This window comes from Hypomesus nipponensis, chromosome 3 (genome assembly GCF_054491055.1).
Source record: "Hypomesus nipponensis isolate SF chromosome 3, ASM5449105v1, whole genome shotgun sequence".
Taxonomy (NCBI): domain Eukaryota; kingdom Metazoa; phylum Chordata; class Actinopteri; order Osmeriformes; family Osmeridae; genus Hypomesus; species Hypomesus nipponensis.
This window is the reverse complement of record NC_140363.1, coordinates 11,410,052-11,432,076: the sequence shown is the minus strand read 5'-3', so window position 1 is coordinate 11,432,076 and position 22,025 is coordinate 11,410,052. Positions and strand designations below refer to the sequence as shown.

The 22,025-nt window shown below is 42.8% G+C and overlaps 1 protein-coding gene across 1 annotated transcript; it reads left to right on the top strand.

The window, feature by feature from the left end:
* The first annotated feature begins 39 nt into the window (after window positions 1–39).
* On the top strand, window positions 40–13,672 carry LOC146299787 (CD109 antigen-like). Its single transcript, XM_084683176.1, has 32 exons — window positions 40–83; window positions 1,561–1,721; window positions 2,008–2,045; window positions 2,316–2,543; window positions 2,672–2,797; window positions 2,974–3,013; window positions 3,116–3,197; window positions 3,337–3,442; window positions 3,544–3,664; window positions 3,819–3,928; window positions 4,075–4,326; window positions 4,556–4,660; window positions 4,781–4,843; window positions 4,957–5,133; window positions 5,721–5,810; window positions 6,132–6,201; window positions 6,467–6,596; window positions 6,835–6,931; window positions 7,120–7,233; window positions 7,446–7,664; window positions 7,998–8,139; window positions 8,718–8,894; window positions 9,015–9,096; window positions 9,297–9,528; window positions 9,948–10,119; window positions 10,294–10,484; window positions 10,612–10,767; window positions 10,970–11,035; window positions 11,773–11,906; window positions 12,060–12,216; window positions 12,351–12,453; window positions 12,535–13,672. The coding sequence occupies exons 1-32, from the start codon at window positions 40–42 to the stop codon at window positions 12,714–12,716; spliced, it is 4,167 nt and encodes a 1,388-aa protein (XP_084539302.1). The 3' UTR covers window positions 12,717–13,672.
* Window positions 13,673–22,025: the final 8,353 nt, after the last annotated feature.

The window sequence follows — 22,025 nt, the reverse complement described above, 5'->3', positions numbered from 1 at the left end:
CACCTTACTGGAATCTGATTTATAATATGTTCTCAATGAATGACCAAGGCATGGTTTGGCCTTGACTTGATTGCCATCTGCAGGTAAGATCCTGCTGCTGCACTTGTTATCACAATCTGTTGCTTTTGCGTTGCTTCAAACTCTTTGGTCTGAAAAAGATTTTTGAGAAACATATAAGAGAAATTATTGAGAAACATCAAAAGTCACATTCAGTTCAATGACATGTTGCACTTTAATATCCAAAGCCTTCCAGTAATTAAAATGCATTTCTCAGAGTTCTAGCTCATTTGGATAATTGATGATGGCACCATGAGAGAACGATGATTAGTACAACAAAACCTTGGTCACGCTCACCCGCTCAGCTGTCATCACACGTCTTCACACGCACTTACCACCTCATGGAAATTTCACACCAGCATATCAAATGGTTATATGAATTATTAAAGGTTAAGAGCAGACGGTTATAGTACCACTCTAATGAGTAGACCTTTTAAAAGAGATGGTTATCTTAGAAAAAATGCTTGGGAAAAGATTGTTTTGTTTGTTGTTTGAACATTGTTTTTGGTGAAAAAAATATCTCATTTTGTTGAGGGTTTTCATTTAGAAGTGTTGTTTTGGGTATAAAGGAATTAGGTAAAAAGTTAGAGCTTCACATGCCATTGTGAACCCTTTCTCTACAGTTCATCCTGTTTCCATGGGAACTACAGAACTGTACATAATGTACAGTGTCTCCTCCTTCTTGTTGGTATGTGTGAATACAGCTACTTACACCTGTAAGGAGGTGTTGTGGTGCCACTGTCACTACCCCCCCCCCCCCCACACACACACACACACACACACACACACACACACACACACACACACGTACACACCCATGGGGTCATGATTAGCCTTGGGCTTGACATGCAGGGAAAGGTGATACTTTGTGTGTGTGTCTATGAGAGAGAGAGAGAGTTGTTAGAAAATTTAGCTTGTGGTGTGTGTGTATTTGTGTAGTGAATGACTGCTTTTGAGTGTGTCCCTAGGGCACTGGCACAGTATTGGAGTTGGGGCTTTGTCCCAGACTGCAGGTTGGTTGAGCCCAGAGAGAGAGAGAGAGAGAGGGAGAGAGAGAGAGAGAGAGAGAGAGAGAGAGAGAGAGAGAGCTGTCCGCCACTGGTGAATTTGTATGTCTGGAAGTGTGGACCAAGAGACAGTTGCTGTCATAAACTACCGTTGAAGATGGAGTGGATCTGCCTTCTCGGCGTGTGTTTTGTATTTATTTACACTTTTGATCTTAACTCTGCTCAGGACACCCTCAGGTAAACGCATGTTCGGAGCTGAATAGATAGATATCCAAACAAATATCAAATTGCAGTAGTGTACATGTTAACTTGGTACACTTAGCCACGTAAACTATGATCATTCAACTAAAGTATGGGATACATTTTTGGGATGTTTAGAATTTTCTGTAATTTTTCAGTAAGAAATCAGTTCCGTGTGTGGAATATCTAATGTCAGAAGCCTCTTCCCCACTCCCTCCTCTCTTCCTCTACCTCCTCGATACGTTCTGCCTTGCAGGACTGGACCCACTTACTTGATCTCAGTTCCTGATGGGCTGCTCATAGGGACTCCCAACTCTCTGGCCGTCACCTTTCTCAGCAACAGGCCTGTCAGGGTCACAGCAGAGGTGAAGCAGGCTGACACCAGCCTAGTCAGAGCAGAGGAAACTTTCACCACAGGTGAACTGGACCTCGCTTGATTTGATAAGAATGCAATGATTTAAGAGACACTTTTATCCCAAGCGACATAAGGGGGGCATTGAAAAGTGCAATCTCTTGATTTTCGGTCAAGCGCTCTACCACAGCGGACCCACTTTTTTGTCATGTTGTGTATGCAGGCAAATAACCAAGCTCAATTAAAAATATGTGAATGAAACACTCAGATGATTTGGGTTTGTACAGGACTACTGAGTGATGTGGGCTGCCGTCCACGTTTAGTGCTTTTATCGTATGTGCTGACTTGTCTTTTTCACAGGTTTGACTGGAATTCTGACCATTCCTCCTGTAAGTACGAGTTTGTGTTCATTTAACAGCCATTTCTTTCAGGTTTTGTTATTTTAAAAGCTATATTAATATTATATTTGTTTTGTAAAACAATGTAAGACAGTTTTCCTAGAGGGGTGGTCAAAAAATTAATATAGGCTTCACCTCAAACTGGAGATATTGATAAATAGTCATTTTTACATGACTTAAGATGGGATGTTTAATATGAGACAAATCCAAATGTACAGTAGGGTTGGGTTGCTTTCACTGATGGCTGTTTTAATATTTCAGATCCCTGAAAGTTCCACCAGTTACAGTCTTCCATACACTGTGGTGGTGAAAGGCTACCAGAGGGACAAGGAAGTCTTCACCAACACCACCACCCTCAACATCCTATTCACCACCTTCATCCAGACAGAAAAGTCCACCTACCAACCTGGAGAGACTGTTAGACTGCGTATTCTCTCTGTCCAACCCAATGGCAGACCATTCAAGAACAGCCTGGATATTGTCATAAGGGTGGGTCAGTTTCACACTCAATCCTGTGTCCAACAAACAAAAAAACTGAGCGCTGAAAAGATGTTTTTGTTAGGCATTGTGTAGGCTGCAGTTTGACTGACATCCTTTGTTGTTTATGTCCCTGTCAGGACCCCAAAGGTAATGTTATCCAAAGGTGGGGCCATGAGGATAGCCATGTGGGATATGTGTCCAAAGAATTTCGACTGTCTGATAATCTTATCTTGGGGACATGGATAATCGTTGCTGCAATGAAAGTAAGCTTTGTACAGAGCCATTTGCCTATACATACTGTACTTGGACTAATCTCAAGATAAGAAAGACTGTACATAGATTCAACACATCATATCACTGTTACTATTTTTGGTGGTAAAGAGTTGGTACCAAAAAGTGAGTCTCAGACTAACTTGAGTGGATGTCTCTTGCTGTCTAGGAGAGGGCCACTGAGAGCAGCTTCACTGTGGAGGACTACAGTAGGCCACATTCTAGAATCCAGTGTTGATCTCCAACTGTTTAAACATACAGTACAGCATGTGACTTTGTTACCTAACGTCTGTTAATATATGTCTTCACAGAGCCACCTCATTTTAAAGTGCTACTCAGGACTGCTCCAGAGATCCTTGTGGGGGATGACATCATTGGGAATGTGACTGCCCAGTACGTTTTCTGAATGTGTATACATATCACTTGATCCATAAGTGTTTGGACTTGTTTGTCATGTTCAATTTAATGTGTAAATGCTGAGTAAAGGTCCATTTTATGAACAGTGTTATTGTCACCATCTTGTGTTGTCCAGGTTCTTCGATGGACAGCCAGTGCAGGGAACGGTGTCCATCTCAATCACTCTACTGTCCGACCTCGACAACTCTGTCAACCCATTCAACCTGAACATAACCAAAGAGGTTTCCAGACTATAAACTGTTGTCTCCTAAACAAACTTCTCATTTACGGTCCTGATGTGCTTACAGCTGTCTGTCAATTGTATTTTTACTTGATCTTCCAGATCAATGGTTCAACCCAGTTTTTCTTCAGTAAGGATGACCTGCTTCCTGGCAGTTTAGGACTCCCTGATGATGAAAGCATTACCATCTATGTCACTGCTTGTGTCACTGCAATATCAACAGGTGCGTCAATCATGCACAAATGAAGAAACACTAAGTTAACTGTACACAACACTCATTTGTAGTTTTCTTTGTATGCACATGTGTATGTTTCATGTACAGTCTCCCTTTATCGGATAAACGGTATATAAACTTTAAATCTCTTGTATTTCCTCAGGAATCACAAAAAACAAGACAGTGCCAGTGAATGTCATCAAGGACATTTACCAACTTGATTTCCAAAATCACCCACATGCACTGAAGCCATATTTGCACTTTTACACTCAAGTAAGGGAATAAAAACCACACACTCCACTTGGTTTCCAACTTGGTTTTGTGTAATTTCGTCTCACTCACTTTGTCAGGTGTTTAAATGATTAAAATTGAAATAATTCAGGAAATAATACATTAATTTGAACAAATGAATTCCACAGTTGAGAATATCCAGGTCTGATCTAAAACCACTCAGCTTGGAGGGTCCCATGGCGTCTGTGTCGATTGAAGTCACTCAAAGAACCTCCAGGTTAAGGGGGAGTAGACAACAACAAGATGGCAGCAGCATCTCTCCTCCAACCATGATGGATATTGAGGGAGGCTTGAGGAGATTAATTCTCCCTGTACCAGAGGACGGGGTTGTCCTGATCGAGTTCCTGTTAGAAGATGAAGTAGAGATGCTTGTTATCCAGGTACATGGCTCAAGTTTCCTGAGGTTGTTGCTTTTATCCATAAGAATGCTACAGTATAGCGTGCAGAAATTCTTCAACATTGGTTAAATGCATGTTTGTTTGATTTGCTGCAGATACATTTATAATGTCAAGCTAAAGAAAAAGTATGAGAATAAAAATAGCTTGAGGCCTTCTCAGACTTTTTTGAACAGCGTGTGATCTCTGTGATGCAACACACTGTGGTCCACAGGCCAGGTTTATGTTCATTGAGAAGACTTTGGAGATATACGACAGCAACATCTCTCCATCTGACTCATACCTCCAGATCCAACCAGTCAACCCCATCCCTGCTCAGGTGATACCATCCACAGGATACATAGATCTGATGTGGACTAGCTTGGATGAATAAATACTTGATTGTGGCACACCTTATAATGTAAAAGATTGTAGTTAAATTCTCTGTCTTAATTTCCAGATTGGGGAACAACTAGAAATAAACGTTGAGAGCACGTTCCAACTCAGTGAAATTCACTATCTGGTAAAATAGCATTGGAAATAATTTAAATTTCTGCACCGCCTTCTACCATACTTTGAAAACCAGATGTATGATTATCCAGTGCCCTTTGGTTTGACATGTCCTGTCATTTTCAGGTGGTGTCCAGGAAGCAGGTGGTGGACGCTGGGACACAGGCATCCCCCTCCTTCTCCCTCAGCCCGACAGCAGCCTGGTCACCTGAGGCCTGGGTCACAGTCTACTGGATCCTCCCAGATGGAGAGGTTATCAATGATGTTGTATACATCCCCATCGCCAAAGCCCAGCTCAACAACGTAACTAACAACCACTATTTCTGAAGTGAACTGAATGTAATGTAAATAACCAGCGGTCTACTTTTTGAATATATGATTACAACTGAGTGTCAGTGCATTCAACTTTGGTATTCCAAAACATTTAAAGGGGCATGTTTTGATTGATGGGTTATATGGTAAAGTCACTGAGTGAGCGAGGGTGAGGGATCCATTTACTGTGAATAATTCTCACAACGTAGGATGAACAGGAATACAAACAATGTCTTGTATTTTATAGTAGAACAGTTTCCTGTGGCTGAATGAGAACGCCCATATCAGAAGTCTGAAACCAACACCTGTTAAATCCAGTTTAAAAGTCAATCAAACAATACATTGTAAGATTATGTTCAGAGATTGATTAATCCTTTTGTGTGGCTGATTGACTCATGACCAGCATTGTTTATAGCAGTCTTATCAGATCTGTTTTATCAGGTATCTTTTCAAAGTCAGACAATGGAGGAGTCCTAGTTGCACTAAACTGGTCAAACCAGATGTAACATAGCTGGATGCCTTCTTGTGAACGTTGTGAGTGTTTGTTACAGTGCTTTTGTGGGTGTTTTTCTTTCCAGGTGCCTGGGGACTTGGTGGAAAATCTGTATGAGAAGATACAAGTTCAGTATGGTTTGAGGGCGATGGACAACCCATTCTCTGTGTTCAAGGTAATTGCAGCTTTTACAGTCTCATAAAGCACATACACCCCATGATGAATTAAACAAACCATTTAAGCTCTAAACAAGATCTGTTGTTTTCAGTATATTGTTACATCATGACGCCTAGGTGACCTACATGTAAACCGTGAACTACATGTGGGCTAGAATTGTGCTACATGTTGGCATTATATAATGTCAACTGATTGTGGACTTCAAAATGGAGATATGATTCAGTCCACACACAATAGGTTTACTTTCCTCCTTTTATTGAAAAATATCAGTGAAATGATGTGTGAAGCATAATATGTTGTATTTGTTTGCAACCCTCAGGCTAGTAACCTGGTGGTCCTGACTGACGCAAATCTTAACCAAATGAACGAATCTATGGAGCTTCAAATGGGTATGGTTGACAAAAGAAAACGCTCACACATGAAGCTTTTAATCAATCAATGTACCCACTCAATGTATGAATGTTATCGTTATTAGACCTTTCCTGCTGTTTGGTCTTTCCTCAAAAGAGGGCTCCCTCTTGTGGAGATGCAGCATAATACAACACATTCTATCACCAAGCTCTAGAGAGCTAACATATCTGAAACATTCACATGTTCCCGTGATGGATTACAACAGGTCGAATGTTGCTCTCAAGTCATCTGTCTGTTCTTCAGTGAGAAAGGAGGAGGCAGCAGAAGAGGTGCAGGAGGCCCTGATAGAGGCCCTGATAGAGCAGGAACAGTGGGGGGACCTGAACTCCTTCATGAGGCAGGACTTCTGGCTGTGGGAGGATGGTATCGTGAGGTGAGAGATTGGACCAGGGTTTTCAGAGCATAGGAAACATGGCTCAGGACAGAAGCATACCTTTGATGCGCTGTCGTTATTTAAACGAAGCTTGATTGAGAATCGTTTACATATTACAAAACACCTTATCCCACCATATCGTGAAGACATTTCTTACCTTGGGACCATATTGTTTCTTATCACTAAGTTTCTCTGCATACTCTTTTCCACCAATTTTTCTTTGACACTTGCTTTTCAGTGCGTTGGCCCTAGACAGTGTTCATGTGACTGAAGACATCACTTCCTGGGTGCTGTCAAAAAACAATGTCTACGGCCTTGCCTCCATATCTCAAAGAGTATGTCTGCTAAGCAGTAAATCTCCACAACATATAAAAACATACTGTAAATGCAGTATAAATTAAAATATCGTATTGTCTACAACGGACATTTTTGTTCTTGTTGTTTAAAGTCATAGTTTTTTATGGAAATGTATTACGTATCCATGGTGTTAGTATAGGAGTGTTATTATGGGATGTCTCCACAGAGGATCTTGTCCCAGGAGCTCCAGCTGTCTCTGGAGGTGCCAGCTCACATCACTAGAGGAGAGCAGCTTGTGCTGGAGGTGAGCATCTCCAACCACCTGGATCAAGACAACGAGGTACGTCAAAGACAAACTGTCGTTCAGTTTTCTTACATCCTTCCTGAATTAGGAATCAAAGCATTTTTAAAAATAATTCCTGGCCTAGGGAAAGAATGAAATCTGGATGTGAAACTCCTTCCTTGCATTTGCCATCTTCTAACCTCATTATGTATCAGGTTTTAGTGACTATCTATATCTGGTTTCCTATTCCTCTTGTTGGTTCACCTCAGGTCATAGTGTTGGTTGAGGAGAGCCAGCAGTATGAGTTTGTTTTGGAGGATCATGGACACATTACTATGGCAAACGTACGCAGAGTAATCATTGAGAGTCAGGGCGAGGCCTCTATGCTCTTTCCCATCATGCCACTGGAACTGGGAGAAATGGAAATATCTGTACACGCCATGTCCTCCAACTCTTCGGACGACATTGTCCGCACCGTGCTAGTCAAGGTACAACTGCAAACATCGACTCAGGTAGGGCCATAGTTTATCATTAAATGACATGTCTCTTTAATGGCACCCAGGGGAAAGGATTAATGTTGCCCTTTCCTCCACTGGCGATGTGATCTGCGGCCTCCAAGGACAGACATCATAATCTGTGGGAAACATCCCATAATGAGAATATAAGTAAAGCAATAAGGATAACATGTGAATCTGCCTCTCCTTAATGTGCTCGTCATTACAGCAGAGCGTCGACAGATTAAGCTCCATCTTCATTGTTTTCTCCATTGTCTGGTACTCATCTTAAACCAAACCCCTTTTATCTGCTCCGCCTCCCTGCAGCCCGAGGGCGTCAAGTGGTCCTTCTCAGAGACTCTGTTTCTGGAGGTTCCTCCAGATGAGAGGAACCTGTCCAAAACCGTCCGCTTCTCCTTCCCCCCAGACGTAGTGCCTGGCAGCCAGAGGGCACATGTGGCAGTGGTTGGTACGTCCCCCATCCGTCTTCTGTTCTTCCTCAAAAGCAGCGCTTTACAGTGTGTTTGGACAAGATGGAAAGTTTACATTTTGCGAGATCAACCGCAATGTGTATACCCACTTTTCATTGGGTGTTTAAACTACTTGCACATGATAAAATGCACACTCAAAATGAAATCTGTTTGTCTGAGGTATTAAGTATAAAATGATAAACGGACATGATGGTTATCCAAAATGCTTACAGTTAGCTTTTTTGCCTGGTTATTTGTATTACCTTCAGTCACGACCAGGGAAGTTGCGTATTTGTCATGGCAGAGTGTCGAGCAAGCATACTTTTGTTGTTTAAAGAGTAACATTATGTTTTATTTATACTACTTTAAAGCTAAATAGGGATGAGAGGAATGGCTTTCTGGTGCTTTCTGTTTATTTGGGGAGTTTCCCTTTCTCTCTTTCCCTCTCTCTCTCCTCTGAAACATCCTCTGGCCAAGTAATAAATCTGCTCACAGCCTCCAACATAATGACTCCATTACCAAAATATGTTGTGTAGCGTTGAAATCCTTCCCACGTCTCTTACTGTCCCAATGACAGGTGATATCCTGGGCCTGTCCATCAGTGGGTTAGGATCCCTGGTTGAGATGCCTGTCGGCTGTGGTGAACAGAACATGATCCTCTTCGCTCCAAACGTCTACGTTCTGCAGTACCTGGACAAGACCGTTCAAGCCAATGAGAAGATCCGCAGCAAGGCCCTGGCCGACATGGTGTCAGGTAATCAGTTGTCAAGATGCATGATGAACTTTGCTCAAGGTGTAATATACCTTTAGCATTGGTTTAACATAAAGGATGCTCACACTCACAGACATGTTTGTGTATTTGCGTTTTGAGCAGGTTATGAGCGAGAGCTGTCCTACCAGCGAAAGGATGGCTCCTTCAGTGCCTTTGGAGATAGCGACCCTGCAGGCAGCACATGGTGGGTCTTCAGGTGGCGACGTCAATGCATCTACGGACTCTCTTGTTACTGTGTCTCTTTCTCCCCATGCCTTATACCTGCCCCCCTCCTTCTCCCCCCATGTCCCACCCCCTTGAACCTCCCTGACCCCCCAAACCCTCCTCCCTCTCCCCTCTCCCTCCCTTGACCCACCCCATCACTCTCCCCTTCTCTACCCCCAGGCTGACAGCGTTCGTCCTGAGGAGCTTCCTCCAGGCCCGGCCCTTCATGCAGATAGACCCAGCGGTGCTCTCCAGGGCCATGGCCTGGCTGGGCGGCCAGCAGGCGGCTCTGGGAGAGTTCACTGAGGCTGGGAGGGTGATTCACACAGAGATGCTGGGGGGCATGGAGGATGGGCCTGTCTCTCTCACCGCCTATGTACTGATGACCCTCCTGGAGGACCAGGCATACATGGTGAGGAACTCAGGCATTAACCCTGTAAGTCCCAGTTTAAAATGACAACATCACCTTTAGCTCTCCAAAAAATACACTTGCAAATAAGATTTTTTTGAAAGACCACATTTACATAGCCAATGGGTCCTATTGTTTTGCTTTGCAATGCTATTGGATAAATGTGGTCTTTCAAAAAAAAGAAATTAGCAATTAAAGAGCCAAAAGTGACGTTGTAATTTTACAACAAGGGGTCTGTGGAGTTCTAATGCAACTGAATGACATGCATTACTCCATGAGCCTAGTCACGTTAGGATATTAAGAAACATGAGGACACAGGGATACGGAAAGGTTATGCTTAGTGTATGCAGACTATCCCATGAATATTATTTCTTTTTGTTTTCTAACCCACCCGCGAACGTCTTTCCTGTCTCTTGTTCCAGAGCATGTTCTCTGGCAATGTTTCCTTGGCCGTAAGCTACCTGGAGGCCAGAGTGAACAGTGGACTGTCCAGCAACTACAGCTTGTGTCTGGCAGCATACGCCCTCTCTCTAGTCAACAGCCCTGTGACTGCCACTGCCCTGGCTGAACTCACCAGGAGAGCAGATATAAAGGGTAATGGGTAGGGATCCAGGGGAATTACTGAACAGGTTAGGTGGCCAGAAAATCCTCTAGGCCTTTTCCTACATGTTGGGTGTTTATCAAAGCAACAGTAGTCATTTGTACTCACAACTCCAATTTCCAACAATATCATGACTGACCTCCTGGATCCTTACTCTTGTCTTCCAGATGGGGTCACAACCTGGAAGTCATTGGGTGCAGCAGTGCCAGACAGTCGGCAGGCGTGCTCATCTCAGATAGAGATGGTGTCGTACGTCCTGCTGGCTCTGTATAAGAGAGGCAGTGTGGTGGAGGGACTGGAGCTCATGAAGTGGCTCAGCCGGCAAAGAACCCACCTTGGGGGCTTCAGGAGCACTCAGGTGACGCGGCTCAGTGGCTCTGTTCCTCTGCACCTCTGTTTCTCCAGCTTTTGTCATATCGAGCAAAGCCCCAGTAGCCTGTCGGCTGTCGGGTATCTTTAACATCTGACCTCTGAATCTTTCCCAGGACACAGTAATAGCCCTTCAGGCCCTGGCATGCTATGCAGCCTTCAGCGGGGCCAACGCCATTGACATCAGCATCAGAGTGTCCTCTCCAACTTCTCTCTCCCAGAACCTCTTCTCTATTAACTCCACCTCATACATGCTCCAGCAGGGCCAGGAGGTAAGCACACTTGATAACACGCTGCATTCTGGCTGCCTCTTCTTCCACTATGCATTCCTTGTATTAATGCTCTGCACATAGTTTCCTGTGAAGGGCAGATCTTCTGTTGCATCATGCAAGAGGAAAACTCATGTCTACCTTTGTCTGTGTAATGTTTGACCATGGTGTTTGTAAAGTGCATACTTGCATAACTTTATTTCAGATTGATGCTGACAAAGATATTGTCATTGACGTGTTCACAGAGGGCAGAGGATTTGCCTCATTTCAGGTACAGTATTGGGACAGAAATGAGAATAGGCCAACTGTTTTGCATTTTAAGATACATACACACTGTAGAAAGCGCCAATGGTGGTCTCTTAATGGCACATCCTCATTACCAGTGCATTTTTCAATCATGCTTCATGTCCAGACCCCCACCTTAAATAGAATGATCTCCTCCTTTTGACTTGGTCCAGCCCAACATATAAACAAGAGCAGACCAAATGCAGGCAGCAGCTGGGTGCAATAGCTAAGTCTCCTACGACGCTGTGCGGATGCTGTGGCAGAACGGGTCAATAGAGAAGCAGTATGGTCACTTACCTCACTGGTTCAGCAATTACCATCTGGAAAACATAGCTTCCTGTTTCTGTTGAAGTATCCCTGATTGTATCTCGCAAAGGATGTGATGGAAGGAACCTGCTTCCAATTGTGTTTGCTTCTGCATTAGTTTTAAACAACTGGTTCTCTGTTCCTGGCCCTCAGGAAGTTATTAGTATCTAAATTGCATTTAGGAAGTAAAAACAAACCAGGATTTTGTCATTTCATAAAACAGTTTTTGTGAGAGAAAAGAAGAAATAGTATTGTGTCAACAGCTCCATGAAATATGGTAGTGCTTGAGTTACCCTAAATACAAAGCAGACATTCCAATAATAAATCAATTGTAGAAATACGACAGATCAATTATAGGCCTGTCCCAAATTAAAACCACATTGACTGATTAGGACCACACTTGTTTGTTCCATGAAGATGAATGTGTTCTACAATTTGAAAAGCAAGGAAGAACTTCAAAATGCTTCAGATCACGAAGCCTTCTCTCTTACCGTGACTGTTTTTGAGGATGAGAAAGATCTGGACCATTTGAACTTATCCATATGTACAAGGTAAGTGTTTGCCTGTGATGCCAGTACAGTGACATCTTTGTAGACCCACTGTGATATACTTTTATTTTACATTTCTGAAGGTTAATATACTGTACATGTTGAGTGCATTCTAAAACAGTTAATCTGATTGGTGGTCTGGTGTTTGTGGACCAGACTGCTGGAGAGCCAGAGGATTCCTCAGACAGGCATGGTGATGCTGGATGTGGGCATGCTCAGTGGCTTCACCTTAGCCCCAGATGCTGTGTCTGTGGGAGACCTGGTCAGAAAGGTTGAGATACTGCCTGGCACAGTCAGCATATACTTAGACTCAGTAAGTTAGCTCATGTGTACAGTTTACATGTTTAAAGCCACAGTAGATTTGATTCAAGTTTGCTTGCTTGATATGATTTTAACTACGTGCCATATGTTGCAGTTTTCTTTAACAACATTTTCTTTTATTTCCAGTTGAACACATCAGAGGTGTGCATCAGCCTCCAACTTGTGAGTGTCTTCAAAGTGGCCCATCTGCAAGCTGCTGTCGTCCAGGTGTATGACTACTATGAGCCAGGTAAGTTACCCTTTTAGCTACCCAGAATTAACTCACTCACTCTCTCACACACACACTCTCTCTCTGTCTTAACTCCCATAGGCCGAAGAGCAGTGAGGTCATACAAGTCAGACATCATGCACAAAATGGACGTCTGTGGCTTCTGTGGAGAGCTATGTAGCCACTGCAGGACTGTGATCAGTGTAATCTCTTCCACTCATTCACTCAACAGCGCCACCTACACTCTGGGATGCCTATTTGCAATAATTGTCTTATTGTTATAAGACACACACCAACAGCCATTGTCCTTTGGCAAACACTGTTTTGCTATTAATAATTATTCAGTGAATATATTCTACATTATATCCAGTACTTTAGCCAAATAAATGAATGATAATGAAGATAGACTTTGATTTAAGCTATTATAATATCCAGCACTGGAATTTGTTTTAAATGTACTTGTCTGGTATTGGTAATGTAATCCTGTATACTTGATTAAATGTTAACATCCGACTGTAAATATTTGTTCAGGAACTTAACTGGTTTACTAAGGCAGCCCTGTACTTGAGATTTATGCATAGGATCAGAACGCCATGTTGTAGTAATTGCATTTCTGTATGCTTAAGAAGTAGACACATGATGAAAATAATATAATGAATATATTTTCAGCCAGATGTTTAAGTGCAATACCAATTTATCTTCAAAATATGAATGCATTGACAGACAGAATAACTTTTGATACAGACCTAAGGCACATCCGTCTGGAGTTGGCTGGAGAACAAAATAAAAGCCATTAGTTCTCCACATGTGTCTGTCTGGAACTTTCTGTTTGGAAGAAAAGACAGACATGTTAAGCTGGGGCAGTAAAGCTGTGAATTAAGATTTATTTCAGCAGGACTTCCCTTGAACTGCAAATGAATGACTTTTGGGGGTTCAATATGTTTTCACTCACGGTGATGCATGATGCGTTTGGCATCATCTGGTCATTGCGTGCACAGGACACCTCAATGACTGTATAAATCTTGCCACTTGAGAAGGAATGCACCTTTCATGTCCTTTTAGGACAAGTGCTGTAACCAGAAGATAAACATGGCTACCTTATGTAATCATTGTTTACATAATGTGAAATGTACTGTTTGCCATAGGATCAATTGTACAGTTTGTATTCTATACAATGCATTATCAGTCGAGATATATATATATATATATATATATATATTACACACAGAGCACATTTGAATGGGATAAAACAAAACAAAAAAAACTGACTATGACTTTGCAAATGGTTTATTGATGATTTGATATTAAGATATATCGGGTAAAGGTTTAGCAAAGGTTTGTCTGAAGGGAACATGACCGAATGACCCGCAGATAGAGCATCAATATATTTGTGAAAAGCCCAGAGGATCTAATCGTCGATGTCCGATTCCTATCTGGAGCATCTGCTCTTCTGGTCCAGAAGCTGCAGCCATACCTGCAAAAGAACAATCACCGGAATGAACAAGCCTGAAATAAATCAGGCGGTAGAAAGATTTTTCACAATGTTAAACATGACAAAAAATGTGTCTTATAATTTACCTCCCCTGTGATGACAAATCATTTATGATAAATGTATACAATGCATTGATGGATTGTCAGGACTGTCAGTGTCCTAAGAAGTTACACGTTGAATCCATTCAGCCAACTGTGCATTCACATGGCCACACATCCATCCATTCAACCACTCATTCATTTATTCATTCATTCATATATCAAGTGAACTGCAGACAAAGGTAGATCTGCTGCCTGTTAGCAGAAATCTAACAAGAGGATGAAAGGATTACCATGTGAGTGGATGGTTGGTGATGGATGTCTACCATCCGGTGTAACTTCCCCTACCATAAGCACCTGTCAGTGGGAGATCACTCAACACAGAGGCAGTAGCAGCAGTCTGAGGTTCTAAATGTTAGCCTTAATACCATATGACTGAGGCTGGTTACTATGCAGAGGATTTGAATATATGACCCTGGACAGGTCAGTGAATGTTAGGGTCTGGTCAGCACGACATTGTTAACCTTGCTTCTGCTCACGTGATTTTGTTTTCGTTAGATTTGTGAAAAAAAGAAATGCCCTGGGTGATCGAGGGGATACACTTTGACATGTTTGTAATGATCTATTTCCTCGTGCATTCCCTTGTGCGTGATTTTTGGTCTTGAGTCTGTAAAATCTGACATTCACTTCATCCCTCTCGGTGTTCTCAACGGTGTGGAATGGGTTTGATGTGACAGCACTTCATCACCACCTCCGCTCCACCACTCCTTCATCTTCATCCTCGTCTTCCTCAACATGGCCTTCTAAAGCCAGGAGGAAGGAGAATCAGCAATCTGTCAGAGGACCCTAAGGTGAATACAGCAGTGCTCTTCCCAGACTGTAGATCAACTCAGGAGCAAGAAACTCAGGTATAGTTTATACCTCTCACAGCCTGCTCATAATTTACCCACTTCAATGTTACCAACTGTGATCAAACTGGGGTTTGTTCTGAACAGTTCAGCGCTAGCTTGTGCAGAACAATGAGTGGCCAGGGTGTTCTCTTTTAGAATGTTGTGTAGGGTGACCAGACGTCCTCTTTTACCCGGACATGTCCTGTTTTTTCGAGACCAAAAAATTTGCCCTTACAAGTTTTGGGAAAGGGTATCTCCCTTATGTTCCACCAAGATCTGACTGTATCGAGAACTGTCTCGGTCAAAGCGTCCTCTTTTTCACAAAATGAAATCTGGTCACCCTAATGTTGTGGGCTCAAGTCCCATATGTGCAGTTCACAAGTGTACTGTCTACCTTCAGCCCACTTTGCAGTGACACACAATGCTCCCACTGACACAGTATTAAAACCAGGTGTCATCACCAGAAAGCACTGAATGTGGTATTGGTAGTGCACACAGGAAAGCCCTCACACCCCCTCGAGCAGCTCCACCGTGGGCAGACTACAGGGATTGCTTGTTATAATCAAAGACACCCTATTATACAAACATGTGCTTCTCTCAGCTATGACTGCACGCAGCCACAATCACAGCCGATGGAAATGTAAACAACGTTAAGGAAATAAAGCTACAACCCTCGCATTCACGCACACACACACACACACACACACTCTCTCTTGCTGAGAGGTTTATTCTGGATCCTGACTTTATGTACACAGACTCATAAACATGTGCTTTTTTCTCTCCCTCTTCTCTATATATATCTCTTCTTTCTTTCTTTCTTTCTTTCTTTCTTTCTTTCTTTCTTTCTTTCTTTCTTTCTTTCTCTCTCTCTCTCTCTCTCTCTCTCTTAATCTCTCTCTCTCACACACACATACACACACACACACACCCATGCACTCACACACTCGGGCACATATGGAACTGCTTTTTGATGCAGTGCCAATTATCATTACAGTTAGCCCATAGCAAGGTCTGTCAAACATACATTCTTCATAAATAGGAACATTCAAAAAGAGAAGAAGAACAGTGCAGAGTGGAACAGAACCCTCCGGTTTAGAGCACCGTGTGCCGTTCTTCAACACATCTCCATGTGAGCTGTTGATCCATTCTGACTCCCTCTGAGCTGTACCTTTCCTACCAGTAGGTGGCAGTATTGCTGTCGTTTTTCTCCACAGTTGCACTGAGATCTAAAACTGGGGGGGACAGAGATAAAATGACATCAACCCCTGAGGTCCTGACCGTTGAGCTAACCTTGACCTAGCGCACCACGACCTAGGTTAGGCAACATTACCAGATGGTTATCCAGGGCCCTGTAGAGGTCATATAGAGGTCATGACGTCAGGTCCATGACATCTGCTCTGCTACGAGTGGTGGTCAGGGGCTGTGTTAGTGAACATAATGATAGAGAGTTGAGTCGTTTATATTCATTAGGAAGAGTCTGAATCTAGAATTTATGATGCTATGAATCTTATTCGGGGAGGTCATTGTGCGTGTGGGTGTGAGGTAATGTGTTTTAACACGTGTGTTGGTTGTTGTTGTGACGGGTGGGGAGGCCTGAAGAGAACTACTGAGGAATGATACACCAGTGCAGGTTGAATAAGTGAGGTTTGAGAACAATCTCAAATGAGGGTTTGCATCTTCAAGGAAGCATTAGAAAGCAATTTTGATGACAAACAAGTCAATCATTGCAATTTACAATGTATTTTTGCTGCTGTTGCACCCTCCCTCCACATACAGAACAGGAACTTGTTGAGTTCCTAAATGTAGCCACCCTAAATGGAGTCCATTGAGAGCTGTGACATTTATTAATCAACAAATATCATAAAGTGATAGAGGGTGACAATATTGGCTAAGAAACAGTCTCATCAGACATACTCAAAGTAAACACAGGAAGGCACATGAAAATGTATGATCCACACTCCCTTATGGGAGAACCAGCAAACTGTTGGAACAACCTTTTATTGTTGTTGGACTTGACTCTGACACAAGGCTGATAAATTATGTGAGAGTTCATGAAAGTGAGTCCTTTCTGACAAAGGATTTGCTAAGGTTTGCTATTCTTTTGTGGATTTCTAATGAAGAAATAATTTGAAGAAGTCAGATGGATTGTCACGGCATCCAAATTTGAAAACACCATGGAACACCTTGACTTCTCTACAGGTTAAATATCAAGTTATCAAAACAGAAGACTTCCCAAACTACAAGATATGTATTTATAACTGTATTTTCCAGGAAGAACACTGAATATGATATCCCAGCAGTCCCAATCTAAAATCCCCAGGAAAGAATGGCTTCAAAGACAGCAATAACAAAGGGTATTCCAAACAAAAACATGGTATAGAAACATAACACCATCCACTGCATGAAAGACAACGGGGGCCGCATCCACATGGACGATAGTTGAGTGAAAACCCGCCCCAGCGACTGCTATCCAGAAGCCTTAGCTCTGCTGTAGTGATGATGATACGTGTGTTTGGGGCAGTCATTGGGGCGAGTCATGGAAAATCCCTTTGAGCTTCCATCCCACCCAGAATGAGTGTGTATTTGCACAACCTTGTGTGCAGCATTTTCCTTTGGGAGACCTTATCCACAGGCCGGTTAAAACTCACACACACACGCACAGGCATGCATGCATGCATGCACACACACACACACACACACACAAACAACCCCCCACCACACACTCACCTATGCCTGGAGCTGGGGGCATGATCTAGTCCAGACAAAAAGGAGTGTAGAAGGATGAAGCACCTGAGGTTTTGTTGAGTCATCCCACACAGGGAGCAATGTGGTGAACCTTCTGATATCACCACCATGCTATTATCCCTCTAGGTAGAGGTGACGCCTACAAGCATGAGAGTCAGGGAAATGCTGAGTCCTCCCAGACTGTGTGTGTGTCAATTCAAAGTGTGTGTGTGCAGTCAGTGCCATGGACACTGTTTTACTGTAAGTGTCTACAATAACATGCCTAAACACAACCTGTATACCTCTTTATCATGATTGTTTATTATCTCTACCGGTCAGTGAGTGCCGGCCCTGTGAAAGCTCTCTCTCCACATTCTCTGCTGCCCAGACTCAGCCCTCCCACACCTAGTCAGGACAGGACGGCCTCATTCACTTCTCTGAAAGCCCCATTGAATTTCCAACCAACCGACAGAAGCCTCAATCTCGGTGAGGTGAAAGGTGAGAACCAGGAGAGAACCGGAGACTTTGACATGTAGAATTCTTTGTTGTGTGATTGATTTATTCCGTCTGACTCACAGAGAGACTACCCTTTGCGCCTCTGGGCTCAATTAATCAGGCCTGGTGCTTTGGCGTGACTAGCAGAGTCAGTGGGGCACCGTGAACCGTGGCTGTGTTAAAAGCGACTTGCTGGGTTTAAATGAGTGACTCACAGAGAGGTAGACTAAACTCAGCTATGGTGTTGCACATGGTGTTATGTAAAAGGAGGCCCCCTGAAATCTAAATATGACTCCTGTCTCTCGGTGGATGGTTTTCCGTTCCTTTTTCACCCCTGGTCCGTTTCTCCAGCTTAAATGCAGACAGCAGCTACACATTTCCCCTCTACCACAATACGCAATTAGGCTAATCAAAAACAGGTGGACGCCGTATTACACCATCAGTGTGTGAGTGTGTATAGATTTCTGTGGTATAGTAGGCCGTGTGTGTACATGTGTGCAGGAGTGATTGACACAAGATCATTATGGAGGAAAACAGTGGAAAATGTGAAGGGAGCTCCTACGTCCTGATTGAAATTTGCTACAGCCTTCTTTTTGACTTGATCAGGGCCATGACTTGTGATAGACCTTTTGAATCCTTCTGTGGCAGCTATTCCTATAGGGTTAAATACATGTGACATGTAGGTCTGTACAGTAGCAGAGATTGTGGGATTGCTGACAGGAGGGGCTGTGAAAATAAACGCTGCCTCCGTGTTATTTCAGTGACGCATGCCTTGATGACCGTGAAGACCTGCAGGCTGCTGATCTGCTAGACAAGAGCGAAAAGCGTGCTGAAATGGACACCCTTACTGCACTACGCTACCGTGCCAAATGCTCCATATGGAAGTAGACACACCCTTGCACGCACGCACACACACACAAACACACTTGTCTGGGTCTATTGGCTCCCACTATAACTGACTGAGCGGAGCTGTTGTCTAAATATTTCTTGTCACAGTTTAAGGACTTTTGCAGGCTGGTCGGATGGTATAAAAGTCAGAGGCATAGTTTTTCCAGCTACTGGTCGCTGAGGATTGTTAGGTCCAGGAGGACTCCACTAAGCCTGAGTGACATAGTTATAGGGAGGCACATGGGGTACACGCATGCCTGTGAGTGTCAAGGATACGTGGGAGTATGGACAGGGTCTTTTAATGCCAAGAGAAAGTTAGTTACGTCAGTGTTTGTGTGTGTGGGTATGTGTGTATGCTATGAGACAGAAGTAGAGAGCGAGTGCGCATGATATTTTGTTGGTTAATGAGTTTGGTGCCATTTGAATAAAAGGAGAACCAGACACATTTTGTGAAGTGAAACGGCAACAGGATGCTGATCTTTCAACTGCTACTTCATTTCAGCTTCGCTGATATTGATCCAATTACCGTTGATTCACATTTTTTTTTTTTTATGAACACACGCAAGCGCACAAATTCCTGCCAACCATCTGATTTACCTAGGTAGCCATCTATCCGTCCTTCCATCCATCTAGGACGCAAGTGAGGACGCACATGATACTAATGGCAAAAACATAAGCCAAACATTTACATATAACATTATTATCAGAGCACCATGATTATCTGTCATGAAGACAAATTAAGATATTTTCAATCCGTCTGGATTGGTCCCGCTGGTGTGTGATGATATCAATCACTGACAAGTCACCACATGTGATCACCACAGCGGTCCGCTACCCAGACAGAAACTGTCTGCTGTTGCCAGCCCCGCCTCTCCAGAGCCTCTTTACACACCAAACCTTTTGGAGAAGCACCGTCAATATGCTCTCAATACTCTTCCAGTAAATCTTCTCAAGCACACTGTTGCTGTTAAAGAGGAGAGTGATTAGTGTGCCTTCAAACTAACTTTCCCTTGTACTACATACAGGATTTCTGTATTGGTGCACAGTCATGATCAACAGAAGTTTTCTCTAACGCAGCATGCATGGGGGGATTAAGACATGCAAGCTCTAGATCTGCAGCCAAATGCTCGACTACTGAGCTATACCCACCCCTATCTCCATCCCTATCACAGTATGTTCTAATGAATCATTAATGATTAGTGTTGGTATAAAACAAATCATGTTCACCTATAAACTGAGCATCAGAGGGAAAATATGTCCATGAAACTGTTCCCACTCCATGAAGCTGCAGTCAGCTGCCATGGAACCCTGTGTTCTGGTGTGCTGCTAGAATTACACAGGATATACTATATGGTATCTCACTTATTTCCAACTCATATCTTCTCTCATCGGAAAGTTGCATTGGGCTATTGAAAAGCAAACCCATGCTACATAAAAATGAAAATATCTGGTTGCTCTGTCGATAAATCAAGTAATGAAATGTTGTAGTTGAGAGTTAATACCCCTCAGTGAACTATTGCTGGAAGCTATGCCATGCGTGGCATTATCAAAACACATGTAAAAACATATGTAGAAGTATGTTCTGAAGCCCGAGAAGACATGACAAAAAGGCCCATTGATCAGACATGGTCCTAAAACAAACCATGCTAGGCACAACATGAACGTGAGCTGTCCAGACCCTAATACATACAATGGCCCCTGAGGCCATGACAGGGATACCCCACCCACCACATAAGAACCAACACCACTTCTCTTCACAAGGTCAAGTTCACATACTGGATCTGATTCACACCAGTTGGCTTTTCGATTGGGTCCCACAACAGGCCTTCCATCTGCTCACACGGAAGCACACACACACACGCTCTGCTCTGACGTGGCTTCTAAGCTGAACTCTTCACAGTGTCAGTGCATATTTTTCTTATCTTTGTCTTCAGTTCTCTTTTCTCTGATCTCCTGGGGAACACCACAGAGCACCAAGCTGCTGTTGAAGAATGTGTTCTGTGGAATTTCCTTTTGATGGCTCACTTCAAACATCTGAGGTCCACATGAGACCAGGCATCTGCCGCCTCAGGTCCTCATTCAACAATCTCACATTCTGGATGCACGACCGCAATATCTCCGACACACACAGGGAAAAACAATAGCTTTCAAGTCTAAATAATTATTTTTCAGTGCTAAGGAATGAGATTGAAGTTTAGGAGGCACAGTAATGTTGTGCCACACACCACAACAACTGTTTCCTCCCATCCGCTGTTGGCCTCTTCACCAACAGCTCACCAGGACTTTAATCACTATCTGCACAATGACACCTTGCCACATTGCTATTTCACTGTTACACTATTTGTATCTTTTGTACTATTTGTATTTTTTGTACTATTTGTATTTTTTGCATCTTTCTATTGTAAATTATGGCTACTTTCTATTTTATATTCTTTATTTTTATTGTAAATCCTGTTAGTATTTGTTAAACTTTGTACGTTTAGTATACTTAGACCACATATTTAAGATTCCTATATGTTGAATGTATGCACCTTCCTGCCAAAGTAAATTGCTTGTGTGTGCAAACTTTCATGGCATTTAAAACCCATTCTGATTCTAATGTATATATAGAATATCAAAAGTAGAGGAGTATATTTACAAGGTTAACTTGTTAAACTTAGTTGTCACAATTTTGATTGACAATACTAATACCTGATATCCTTGTGGGTTGCAGTGGAACTCTTAAACACTGCTATTTCCTGAAAAATATGGAAAAACAAGTTGTGCATAGACGCTGAAGTCATTTTCTTTCTTGCCGATTGCATTGGATGTCTTGTTGGGTTATTTATCATTCTTCATAAACCACTCTAAATTTGACAAACAGGATGTTTTTCTGTCTGGATCACAACGACAGAGAAACAGATGAAATCAAGCAAACCCCAGAACCCCACTCTTGCCAAAATCGCTTAGCAAACAGACAGAAGGTAGAAACTTGATAATACTGAATTAGATAAACGTAATCGATTCTGACGTTTTGCAGACCAAACATATGTTGAAAACATCAGATGCACGTGACTGCTAGACATT